General features: G+C 46.8%; 1 protein-coding gene across 1 annotated transcript in view; it reads left to right on the top strand.

The window, feature by feature from the left end:
- Positions 1–13,475, top strand: part of UBASH3B (ubiquitin associated and SH3 domain containing B) — a 104,103-nt gene that overhangs the window by 72,050 nt on the left and 18,578 nt on the right. The window contains exons 5-7 of the mRNA XM_073320687.1: positions 310–479; positions 2,622–2,830; positions 11,986–12,121. Of these exons, the coding sequence (XP_073176788.1) occupies positions 310–479; positions 2,622–2,830; positions 11,986–12,121 (515 nt within the window). The remainder of the gene's footprint in view (positions 1–309; positions 480–2,621; positions 2,831–11,985; positions 12,122–13,475) is intronic.

The raw sequence follows: 13,475 nt of genomic DNA, 5'->3' as shown, positions 1-13,475 counted from the left end.
GTCACCCTAGGGAAGCATAATGCAGACTCAATAGGCAGTGGGTTATACAAGATTTCATGAGACATCCCTGGTACCAAATGCTCTTCTAATCAAATTCCTAAGGGTCAGACTCAGATCAATGGTGCATTACCAGTGCGCAGCTCTATAGTTTTGATTTCAGAGACCAGACTGCCATTTGTCTTCCTTCGCTAACTGAAAAGTTTTGCTCAATTCTCCTGCACTAATGGGATGAATGCTTTGAAAATGGAGCAAGAGTCTGCTGTTCAAAGTGACAGTTGCTTGCTTTTGATTGCATCTTTCTCATTTCAGATGTTCATGTAGAACCCCATAAGAAACAGCTGCACGTGACATTGGCCTACCACTTCCAAACCAGCCACTTGCCCACGCTGGAGAAATTAGCACAGAACATCGACGTCAAGCTAGGATGCGACTGGGTCGCCACAATCTTCTCTCGAGATATAAGATTTGCTAACCATGAGGTAATTTTTGGAGTTCATCTCAGTTTAAAAAATAAAAAAGCAATCAAATACCATTGCAGTTGATTTGTATCTCAGAGTTGCTGCAAAGCTCCAAACTGAGATTGGGTCCCGCTCTGGTCCAAAGGCACATATCACAGAATATCAGGGTTGGAAGGGACCTCAGGAGGTCATCTAGGAGGGACCTAGGAGGTCATCCTAGGCCCTGTCCCAAGATGTTTACTGAGATTCAGCCTGTTCCCCAAGGTGTCTGTGGCAGAGCCAGAATCCAGATATACTCTCGGAATTTAAGGCCAGAAGGGAGCACCAGAACGTCCAGTCTGACCTACAGTTCATCACAGGCCACCAGCACCACCCGTCACCTGCACACTAATTCCCACAGCTGAAATTAGACCAAAGTATCACAGCCCACGGAAAACTAGATTATGATGTGCCACAGGGAGAAAATAAGAGGGACCAAAGTATATACCCAGCACTCCTATTGATTGCAGTGGGAGTAGCAAATGCTCAGCAACTCTGGCACTTTTATTAGGTGTACAGCTTTAGGCATGCCCAAGCGTGAAAGTTTTGGCGTTGGGATATTAAGGGACAGTGACTAGTTTCCATCTTCCTCTGAAGATGCTGGCCACTGCCAGAAACAGGATACTAGAATCAATGGAGCCACAGTCGGCTCCAGGCATGACAAGTCACATTTCCTTACGGAGCATACAAGGTACATAAAAAGGATAGAGTTGCTCATTAGATGTTTGCTTTGCGATGGAAGTTGCTAATGCAGAAGTCAGGCAACAAGCTTTTTGCTGAAGTGGAGGATGGCTGTGGGTATTTACCAGGAAAGTTACTGATCAACATTTGACTCCACTTCAGTTAGCAAAGAAGGTTACTTGCCATTCTATCTCATGACCTACAATACATTCTAGCTCCCAGCTGGCAGAAGGGAACAATCGCATTCAAAGCAATTTTTTTCCCCATAAGAACATTTTTGTCCAGTTTTACAGAGCTTTTTGCCCTTTTGTAAACATGTAACAAAACAAAACAAAAATCGTTTAAATCCCATCCAGTCTCTCTTGAACATTACAGGTTATATTTGTACACTCACACCCCAATACGTGCACCTGTGTGCACATCAAATACACAAACAAGCATGAACACACAAAACGGGATATATATTTTCACAGTGCAACAGACAGAAGTAGAATTCTAATTACTTGCTACTTCTCTGCCTACTTTGAAACCTGAGCCCATTCATCTTAAGAAATAATAGTAAAACGAGACGGTCTAGGCAGTACTCTCCTCATCGCCTTTAATTTTGTTTTCTTCATGTCCTCGTAAACAGTTCTGAGAGCAGAATATTATGAGTTCAAACGTATTAGCCCAGTGACAAAGGGTCACTGCCCCACTTTCAAAGCCAATAAAGAGTGGGGAAGAAAAATGCTCTTTTAACTGGAAGTCGAGTAAACACATAGAAGATGATCCTTGGGAACCTCACATGTGTAAATGCAAAGTCCCCAATTCAACTGTGGACTGGAGCACATGTTTAACTTTTAAGCACATGAGTAGGCCCAAGTCAACAGGATGCTTCAAGTTAAGCACGTGCTTACATTTTTTACTGAATTGCAGAACAAGGAAGGGGAGGAATTATTTAGGATGGCACAAGGAGCAGCTTGACTAGGAGCAAGAGAATGAAAGGGAAAAATGGAAACTGAATACTGAAAACTTCCCGACAATAAGGACTGAATACTTTCCCGATGGGACGTGGCAGACACCACATTCTAAAGATGTCTTTTGTAGATGTATAAGGCCAGAAGGGACCACTGTAATCGTCTAGTCTGACTTCCTGTTAAAAACTAGAATGAATGAAGCACTAGGACTAGGTAATACAATGCAGAAAGCTGAGACTGCAGCAGCTGGAGTGTGGGACTGGGTGATTTCACAAGGCTTTTCCATCTTTAATGCCTGTCATTCATTTCTATAGTCCCCTTTGCTCTCTCTTTTACTGGCCTAAGAAGGGTTAATTGTCTAGTTGGGGGAAGGTAGTAGACAGCCGGGGAGAGGCATATGCGAGTTCATTCCTTCAGCCTTCTCGCATGGCCCAGGATTCTGTAATGCCCTTCTCACATACTCTCGCTTTCTCTTCCATCTCCCCAGACACTGCAAGTGATCTATCCCTACATCCCGCAGAATGACGACGAGCTTGAGCTGGTTCCAGGGGATTTCATTTTCATGTCCCCAGTGGAGCAAACCAGCACCAGTGAGGGCTGGATTTATGGCACTTCCCTAGCGACCGGCTGTTCTGGGCTGCTGCCTGAGAATTACATCACGAAGGCAGACGAGTGCGGCACCTGGGTGTTTCATGGGTAAGCAATGCTCAGGCTGGTTTCTGGCTGCAGGAAGCGACAGTGGAACTCAGCTAGTGGGATTCACCTAATGCAAGTGATAGTAGAGTAAACAAGGTCTCTCTTTGTCACTGATGTTGGGAGGAACATACAGTCACAGAAACACTCACCTGAACAAAAGGAATAGCAGGCTCTATTCCTCTTCATGGGACCAGCAACTCAACGTAACTACTCAAGGCGTTCCAACAACATGATTCAAAGGGTCACCACCAACCATTACAGGGCCAGAGGTAGATGGCAGCTGTAAAGATGCATCCTTGCAGTAAGAGGGGTGGGGAATTACGAAGTGTGCTGTCCCATAAAGAAGTTCGCAGTGGCAAGACCAGGAGCAAGAACCATAGTGGACCTTGCAGCTCCCTTTGTAATGGAATGTTACAGAGTGTGCATTCCTGAAAGACCATCTCTCTGGGGAGGTTAGTGCCATTGTGTGTGATGCCTGAGCATAAGGACCAAGGATTGGGTTAGATTTTCCAAGGTATTTAGGCAGATAGCTGTCTAGTGGGATTTTCAGAAGCACCTAGGAACTTATCTCCCATTGAAACCAATGCCTGCCTGCATCTTTGGGTGCCTAAATGCCTCTGAAAATCTAGCCCTTTGTGACTAGCCCTCGCATGGCACCACAAGATGGGGGAGGGGAGAGAAGGAAAGCGTCTTCCTACCCACTATCCCTCTAACAGGACATTGCACCTGCAGAATCCAAGCCACAATCTGGCCTCTAACTTTTAAGTTTTTGATGGGGGAAGTTGCAACATTTTTGGGAAGGAGTTGCAAACCAAATGTAGGCATGCCTTATTTAAAACTTCAATGGACACACAAGTCTTCTGGGGAAAGGCGGGTAGGGTGGAGAGTTAACAAGCCAGTGCTGGCCACTGTGTTAGCACAAGAGAGCCAGAAGCATGAAACTGACTAGGAACAAAAAAAGAAACCAACCAAAGAAATCTCCAAGTTGAGTGAAATGCAAGAAACAAAACAACAGAAAAGTTCAGGTTGGTTTTTTGTTTGTTTTTCACCCTTTCAGTTTTAGTCACATACGGTGCGGTTAGGAATAGATGTACGTACACCCAATGGCTAGTTTCATTCTGCAGCTTTGAACCCACATATCAATGCAAATGACTACCACTCCTTGCAAACAGGACCTGAATTCCCCCAAACCCGAAGGCCACATTCCCTCAGGTGGGCACCAACATACAACTTCAAAACAGAAGGGCTCACATTTTGTAGGTGTCTGTCATATTGCTCTAATCCACACTTTGCCAAGTTCTCCCCATGAGACAAGGGCTGCTGATACATGGTTTCCACATTTCAGTCAGATGAGGCAAACCTTTCTAGATCTCTGTGCAGGTATTTACATGGTACCTCTTCATCCCTCTAATATCGCCATACCTCCCAAGTAGTTATGAAGTTATCTTCAAAACACCCCCACGAGTGGAGGAAATATCTCTGGTAACCAAGGCACAGAACAGTGAAGTGATTTGACCAAGGTTAATTAGAAAGTCCGTGGCTGAGGTGGGAATGTGCCGCACAGTCTGGTGCCCTAACCAGACCATCTTTTCTCAACTAAAACCTCACCGACCGCAATGGGTTTGCGGTCTGTGTTCGCACACTGAAGCTATTCTATAGCAAGCTGGCCTATTTTATTCTGAAATCTACATTTTTCCTCAAGGTTTCTGAAGGAGTTTTGGGCCAGGGCACCAATACATTAAAAATATTAATTAATTATTATTACTACAGTAACTAAAAGGGAAGCAAAAGTTTGGCAATTCCAGCAGTTCTTTGTCTCCAGGAAAGGGAAGAAAGGAAATGCCCCTTTCCCTGATTACCATTAAAGAACATAAATAATGAATCAAAGCAGGCAATATGGAGCATTTATCAAAAACATTCTTACATACTCAGAAACAAACCAATTTTACATAACAGATTCCCATGGTACATATTAGGTAATAAAGTGCTATTTAGAAGAAAGCAAACTTAGGACAAGTTAAGCTCAACTCCCAAACTGCAGCCTAATGCAATGTACTGCAGGCTGGATTTTCATAATAATTGGAAAGCCTCTAGGCATTCAGACTATCTTTCCAGGCACACGGGTCCTGTTTTCATCATTGCCAATGAAAGTGAACATAGATAGAAATACTCACTGCAATACTACGGATCCGCCCTTGGGAAAAAATGGCAACCCCGTTCACTGACTTATGATCATGCGTCCGGCATTCAGAGGCACTCAGGTTCCAAGGGGGTTTGAAACAGGTGGCATGTCGTTGGAACTGGGGCTCACACCGAGAATACTGGGCAGCCCTGGAGTTGGATAAAAGTGATAATGACAGTGAATATTTTCCTGCTGGTCACAATAAACATACTTCGTGATCATATAGCATGTACCATCCCAAATGGATGCCGAAGCGCCTTCAACAAATTCCTTGTACACATCATCATTGAAAAGTAGCCATTGCTGGGGTGTTGGCCAGCATCCTGGTAGATAGCCAGCTGGACCACACAGCAGTCAGGAGAGGACAAATGTTCACCTAGGACATCGACGCAAGCCCAGTAGCCTACAAAATAGGATCTTCAGTGTCCAGGCATAACCTGGCTTTTGAAGGTCTCCTCTGAAAAACCCCTCTCTCTTTTCCTCCCCTCCTTGCTCTGCCAATATAGTAAACTACAAAAGCTGGAAGAGATTGATTCAGCTCTTCAGAACTTGCATGTTATTAATTAATTAATTAATGTATTTATATTGTGGTAGTGCATCGGAGCCCTAGTCATAGACCAGGACCCCATTCTGCTAGGTGCTGTACAAACACAGAACAAAAAGGTGGTCCCCGGCCCCAAAGAGCTTACAATATAGAGTCCACTGCAGGGTTCTGTAGAACACTAGGCCACCCCTTCTGCCTAAGGACAGCAAGCCTGGCTAGTCTGCCTAACAACGTGCAATGGGATGTGCTTAGAGCAGGCCAGCTGGGCTGTGTAATGGGAGCTTCTCCATGCCCACGGGCTGCAGAATGACAGTGGGATCACTTCTCAGCTGCCAGGGCAGCAATTCCTGAGGACCTCTGTGCCCAATAGTTGGGGACCCTTCCCCCACAGCCCTGTAAAATTGTGGTATGTGCATGGGCGGTGGGTATCGAAGGTCAGGGGAGGCCAAGCCTCCCCTAACCCGGGATGTGGCCCCACCCACATTCTGCCCCAAAGACCTGCCCTCACTCCCCCTTTCCCATGAAGCCAATGGGGGCTCAGCTCCAGCTGGTGCCCAGGAGCTCGGGGCAGGGCCAGTGCTCCCACACCAGTTTTACACCAAGGTCACGCCAGCAACTTCAATGGGAGTGACGGCCAATTTCACACTCGCATAAAGGAGATGGTCAAGTAGTGGGGGTGCTCACCCGGGAATCAGAAAACCCAGGCTCAATGCCTTGTTCTGCTGACATCCCATGTGACCCTGGGCAAACCACTTAGTCTTTGTGTGTCTCAGTTCCCTTATCTGTACAATGAAGATAATAGCACTTCCCCACCTCACAGGCATGTTGTGGAGGTGAATGCATTCAAATGTAGGATGTGGCAGTGCTCACAATGGGAGCCATATAAGAACCTAAGAAATAACAATCGGGCTCCTTTGGTTTTGCTTTAATATGTTTTGCTGGTGTTTCCCCCTCAAGTAAGGAATGTAGAGGAAAGCTTGGAGTTTGCAATAAATGTAACCTAATGGCTGTTCTGTTACTGACACCACGGCATGTTTGAATCACATAGAGGAGGAAAACATAGGAAATAAGGACCACATCCCTCACGTGCTGTGAACTGGTCTAACTGTACAGACCTCTGTGGAGCTACCCTGATTTACACCAGCTCAGGGTCTGGCCATAAGTATTCCTCTCCTGCATTATTTAAAACTTCGGTCCTTTCCTTCTAACCGTGCTATTGTGCTGTAACAACTCAGAACCAATCTAAGCCACACCCCGAAAAAATAGTCCGTTCCAAGTCCTTCCTGGAAGAGAGTTGTCTGCAGGCTGTTCCCTAAGAACCCATTCGTCTCTGTGAATTACTGCACTGCCAACTCAGAGTCAGAAACTCCCTGCCCGCAGCAGAGTCCGGAGACTGGAAGGGAAGTGGGAAGCCCAGCAGAGCTAGTTATAGGCAGCTTCCCCACAGGAGCCACAAAACCAGACGCTCAGCACTGTGGGTCCCTTGTGAACTTAAAGGGACAGAATTGTAGAAACCCGCCCATTGTCATTGTGTGGACTCAAACCAGCTCAAGTGGAGGCTGCTGAAGCTGGAGGTTTGAGTACATGCTTGAGCTGCTTGGCTGGAGAGGTTTATCTTGTTTGCAAAGGCCGAAGTACTCTCCTCCCCCAGCCTCATACCAGCAGCGCTTGCAAACTGCTGCATTAGATATTACAAGGCTGCCTATTTCTGCTCTCACTTATAGGGCCAAAGCCACTCCTGGCCTCCTTCAACAAGTCTAGGAGGGAAGAGAAGAAATCCTCAATTCCCAAGCCACACTCAGTCACCACTTGGGCTTCAGTAGCCCCTTCCACTGCTGCAGTCCCATTCTACAGCTTGCAGCGGCTGGTGAATCCACTGGCTGTAGCTCCCATCTCCTCTAAACTCCAGTGAGTGGGGACATTGAAGGAACCTCCCACCTGTCCCACCCACCTCCCCTGAAAGCCTGTAGAGGATTTACCTTCAGCAAAATTGGTAGAGACCCCTTTGGCCAGCCTTTCCTCAGATCCTGCACCGGCCTTCCTGTGCTATATAGGAAAATGCACACTTTGCCCCCAGGGAAGAATCAACAGTGCTGGCAGCGATGTTGTCTGGAAGGCAAGGAGCGTAATTGCCTCACCCAGAAGACAATGGATATTTTTATCTGGTGTCTTCCAAACAATGAGCTATGTGTGGAAAATGACTAACTTGAATTGGCTCCAGTGGTTTCTATTTTCCAGTCACCAGCAGAGCAAGGGAGACATCGGCAAAGTCCGATTTATGGCACTTCTCTAGCCACAAGATATTGGAGGTTGCAGAGAGGTTCGTTTCTGCCTCATCCTAATTCTTACCCATTCCTAGCATCCATGAATGGATGCAACTCTGCTGCATGAACTTTAAGGAGGGAGAGGTGGAGAAACAGCATCTAAGAAGCGATGGAGCGATTGCTCAGAGATAAATGGAAAACAGGAGACTAGACAAGTCACTTTCCATCCGCCTGGGTCAGCATCTTCCCACACTATCACCTGACTAAGGCAGTGGGACTGCTGCTGGCCATCTTCAGGGGTTGAGAAAGGACCAGGAATATGCCAGCTGCTCACTGCTGCCCATTCCCATCGGGTCTCTCGGCTGTGCCTTTCGTCTGCACGGCCACTGTGGTGTTCAGCACACTATGGCTTGACAGTCACTTTGAAGGGGATCAGAAGTAGGTTCCAGCATGCAGATTTCCTATATCCTACATTTTGGGGGATATTTATGTCAGTTTCAGGGCAACTGCACTTTTATTCCCTCTCTGTGGTCCACCCAGCACGTGCCACCGAGGCTTCACCTCTCTTGGGCAGAGACCTGCATCTCTCTCCCTCCTGACTAGGATGTTTTTAAGGCTGCACATTTCCTTACCTACATTGTGATATTCCCAGCAAGCCAGATTACTTAAACAGGCCACTGTCTGTGTTTTGCTTTCTTTTCCAAGGTTATGAACAGCATAATTGCCAGCAATTATAAGTCACAATACAACTCTTTCTAGGCAAGCAGATTAAATTTTAAGTGAAATCATCACAAAGAAAACTTTTAAAAAAAACAATATAGGAACCTACACACATGCTAAAAAGCTTTCCAGAGGTCACCCCCAACTCCAGCCTTGGGCTCTGGTAGGTGTCAGTCCTTCAAAACCCACAACTACATTTCCCACCTGTTTACTAGTTCATAACTGTCTCAGATTCTGAGAATCCCAGCTGGGCAGTTCAGCCATTTCTTTATATGACGTGGGCCTTTGATCTCCAACCTCCAAGAACAGCTCATTAGCGGACAATGACTCAGCTCCTCAGGGCATAGCTTCAAAAGGCTGGAGTTTTGCACAACTGCAGAGGAGGAATTTTTGTTAACCTTTCCCTAGGTATTTCTGAGGAAATCCAATTCATACCTATTGTCTCCAAGGTCCATTCTTGTCCGGCACATTTTCAATATAGTCCTTTGAACTCTCCCAAGCCTCACATCACATCCCCCTCTGCTGTCCAGAGAGGTTACCAACAATCCCAGCCCACCATAATACATAAACTTTGCATTTAATACAATTGACCCTGAAGATACTTAAACTCAATTCATAAGGTCTCCCAAGGATATTGCAGGATTATTGCCTTATCTGTCACAATTCAGATCCAGGCTTTTGGTTCAGATCATCATCATTAAGATAGGAGCCAGCTACAAAATTGGATCTGGCTTTCAACCTCATGCATGGTGTGACCTTCCTGGGCTCATCTTTATGCCGCTGCCCTGCATACCTGTAAGTCTCTCTAAAAAAAAAAAAAAAAAAAAACTTTCTGCCATGCTGCTGACAGTGGCCTGCATAGAAATTGCATATTGTTCTTCCATCTTCCCTTAATCTCTGTCTAATTATCTCTCCACCCTTCAACTGTGAGCTCCTGAGAGCAGGGACAATTCCTTGTGTATTTGGAAAGTACCCAACACTTGATGGGAGCTACTGTAAATTATAGCAATAATAATAATCCCTGCTTTCCTCCTGGCAAGTTCCAGGTTGTTCAGAGATGGGATTTCTACTTCAAGTATGAAGAGTGTGTGACGGAGAAGGCAGTCTCAAGACTCCACCCCAGAACAGCTCCCTGGCTTCTGTTGCTCAGGGTGTGCAGAGGGGCCTTTCTGTGGGCTATGAGGATGCTGTGATCTGGACAGGGGACTATTCTACTGTCTATAGATTCTTTTACCATGCTCACTATCTTAATATCTGAGCACCTTCCGGTTCTGCTTTGCAGCCCACACTCCCCTTGTTAAGGAGTTTCGGGGGGGGGGGGCATCCAAGTGTAGTGTCCTACCTGAATGAGATAACCCTATACATTGCTCCACTGGTAAGCCCAAATATTTATTTTTCTCATAAGGTAAGGGGGCATTAGCATCAAGGGCATGATACTTTTTATTGTTTGCTGGCCAGGATATGATATGATCTCCTGGCAGATCGCCTACTAGCAAACACAGATGACCTATTTTCTTCCATTGGTAGAGAGAGACCCCTTGGTGCAAGTCGAGAGTCTTCTCCGGACACATTTAAAGCAATTAATCCGAGTGCAAAGAGAAAGTGGCTATCTCTGTGTCAAAGCAAATGACGGCACACATTAGCCCACGAGTTATTTTTAATAACTAAGAAAATGCACATCGCAGCAAGATCCACTGCAATCAATAGAGGGTTGGTTGAAATTCTGTAATTGCCTGTTTTAATTTACTCCCGAGGATGTTGGCCTAAGCCCTTGACCATCTTGCTGGGATGGCTTTATTCTGAGCATGCCTCATTTGATTAGCATATTTAATGAAAAAGAAAAAGTAGTCTATTCTCTAGGTAAGTAGGGAGAGAGACTCTCTTAAGGAGATGGCACAATTAATCCCTTTTCTCTCACACCAGCTGTAAAACTGGTGTAAACTCTATTGACTTAAATGCAGTTACTCACAATTTATGCTGGTATAATTCAGATGAGAATCATGTCTAAGATCTCGGCTGCTTTTATTGTTTACATCTTATCCTTTCTCTTGCAAGTATCAAAATTGGATGTTCCAGTGATACTTATTGTATCCATCTGTAATGGCCCCTTAAAAGCATCCTGATGCACTGGCAAGTTAGTCTCTCAAAAAGATTCCAGGATTGTCACTCTGTCTGCGTGCCACACCGAAGCCTAGAACACTGAGTCAGTGTGAAGCGATGGAAACAGCTACAAACATGGCTGAGAGCTCTTTCTGTTTAGAATATCACCAGGTTTAATCATGACCAGGAGTCGTGATCTGTTATCATCCATCCAATTTTAAAGTTCTCAGCCATTTTGACTTTACGGACTATACCCATGCAGTGAACAGCTACAGTAAGACACAAATCTATGCCATGCCAAGTCCTAGATCATTGTGATATCAGAGGTAACTCAACCAATTACCACTCTTATTCTACAGCTAATTTGCATGAAACAATTTCATTGGTTGTATGAGGAAGACTGCACACGTGGTATATTACTTGGGCCAGCTGCCACACCCATGTGATAACATGGGCTTTCAGCTACTTCTTTAACATGGTACACGGCAGAAGCACCTAAGGGGCATGACCAGGTTGGGCCCCATTGTGCTAGGCGCTCTACAATCATATAATAAACAACAGCCCATACCCCAAAGTTGGCTGAAGACTTCCTCCCACCCTATTTTTTTTCAGGTTGTTCTCGACTGCAGTGGTTCTCAATCTTTTGGGGCTCAGGACCCATTTGCAAAGACCTGTTGTAACCCTGGTAAACAGCTTTCATGCAAAAAAAAAATCGGAGTTACTAAATATTTCTTACCCACAATATATAAGACCCACATTAACTTAATAAGCATTAAATAAGTATGCCATGCCGATCACGTAGTCCCTTGTCCCATGGGGTAGCTGGGTACAGCTCCCCGCTCTGGACATTGTGGTATCTAGGGTTGCAGTGCCAGAGGGTTGGCTGGGTCAAACCTGAGTGGAGCCACAAACCTCATGCACCAGGTCTCAATGCCCAGATCAGGGAGCCAAGCCTGCCAGACCCGCAGGATGGGAGCCACAGGATCTGCTGCTTTGGGGGAGTGTGGCACGGGCTCTGCAACAGCTCCCCCCGCAGGGCCTCCAGCCACACTGTGACAGAAACCAATTCCCTCACTGGGCCTCCCACGCAGCCCTTGGGCACGTTCTGTTGACCCAGTTTGGGGTGATGACTCATGGGTTAAGAAACCCTGTCTCTAATGAACTGTAGAGTTCTTTGGGGCTGTCCTTTACTCTGTGCATTACAACACTGAGCACATACTGGAATACAAATAATAATAAAACCACTTCTTGCCCTCTCTCAGGCTCTGGGCACATCCCAGCACAACTCTGAGGACAATAAGTCAAAGGAACATTTTCTAAGCAAGTGTCTCTTTATTTGTGGCAGATCTTACTCGATTCTGAGTACCAGTTCTTCCCCATCCCCTCTAACCTTCAATGATGGAGCTCTGGAAAGAAGACAGCAAGAAGATCAAGGACCTGGGGACACAGGGCCACTCACTATCATCTGCCAGACAATGCACGTAAGGATTCATGACACTGTGAACAACACAACTAAATACAACTGAATTGTTGTAATATAAACTAGTAATACAATCAGTATAAATGCTAATTAGTAATTGGTTATATTAATTAGTGATTTTTAATTACGGCACCTAGAGCCTTGGGTAGACCTCTTTATATTATTTAAATTAACATTTAGAAATAGGGAACATCCCCGTCATATCAGCTTTACATCCCTTGCAACTGAGGAGTTTCTGGCTCAATGAACGTTGTTTCTGGCTCAATGACCGTTAAGGACTAAGGCAGTGGTTCTCTCAACCTTTTCCATATTGTGACCCCATTTAACGGCAGCAAATAGTTTCAGGACCTCTCCACTTTCCATCTAGCTTGGGGTGGGCAAACTTTTTGGCCCGAGAGCCACATCTGGGTGGGGAAATTGTATGCAGGGCCATGAATGTAGGGCTGGGTCAGACCGTTGGGGTGCAGAAGGGAGTGCGGGGTGTGGGTGCAGTGTGCAGTGTGCAGGAAGGGGCTCAGGGTTAGGGGTTGGGGTGCAGGAGGGGGTGCAGGGCAGGGGGTTAGGGTGCAAAATGGGGTGCAGAGTGCAGGAGGGGTGCAGCAGAGGGGTCAAGGAAGGGGGTTGGGATGTGGGGTCCAGGAGGGGTTCGTCCCAGTGCCACTTACCTCAAGCGGCTCCAGGGTGGCAGCAGTGCGCAGTGGGGCTAAGGCAGGCTCCCTGCCTGCCCTGGCCCTGTGCTGCTCCCAGAAGTGGCCAGCATGTCCAGCAGCGGCTCCTGGGGGTGGGGTGGGGCAGGTGGCTCCACCGCACGCTGCCCCCGCCTGCAAGTACCACCCCAGAAGCTCGCATTGGCTGCAGTTCCCTGTTCCCAGCCAATGGGAGCTGTGAGTGGTGGTGCCTGCAGGTGGGGGCAGTGGCTGCAGGTGAGGGCAGCGCATGGAGCCCTCTGCTCCCTACCCAACCCCCAGGGGCTGTAGGGATGTGGTGCTGACCCTTTCCGGGAGTGGCGCGGGGCCAGGGCAGGCAGGGAACCTTAGCCCCACTGCACCATGGGGGTGGCAATCCCACAGGCCGGACTGAAAGCTCTGATGGGCCGGATCTGGCCTGCAGGCCATAGTTTGCCCTTCCCTGATCTAGCCATACCCCTCAGACTTCTTCGCCACTCTGAGTTTGGGAACTCAGATTAAAGTAGGGCGGTCCTGGAGGCGAGTTGGCAGGAATTACAGCCTATTTCAAAATGTAGGTGGGCTTGCCCACAAGGACTCGGTGGCCTAAGGACTGGTAACAGACTAGGGAGTAATTTGCTGCTAGGCTGCCAATTGGAATCTAGCCTAGTGCTGGAAAGCCATTAGCAC

Source organism: Lepidochelys kempii, chromosome 22 (assembly GCF_965140265.1).
Source record: "Lepidochelys kempii isolate rLepKem1 chromosome 22, rLepKem1.hap2, whole genome shotgun sequence".
Taxonomy (NCBI): domain Eukaryota; kingdom Metazoa; phylum Chordata; order Testudines; family Cheloniidae; genus Lepidochelys; species Lepidochelys kempii.
Note: the sequence above shows the minus strand (reverse complement) of the source record. Positions and strands in the feature narration are given on the sequence as shown.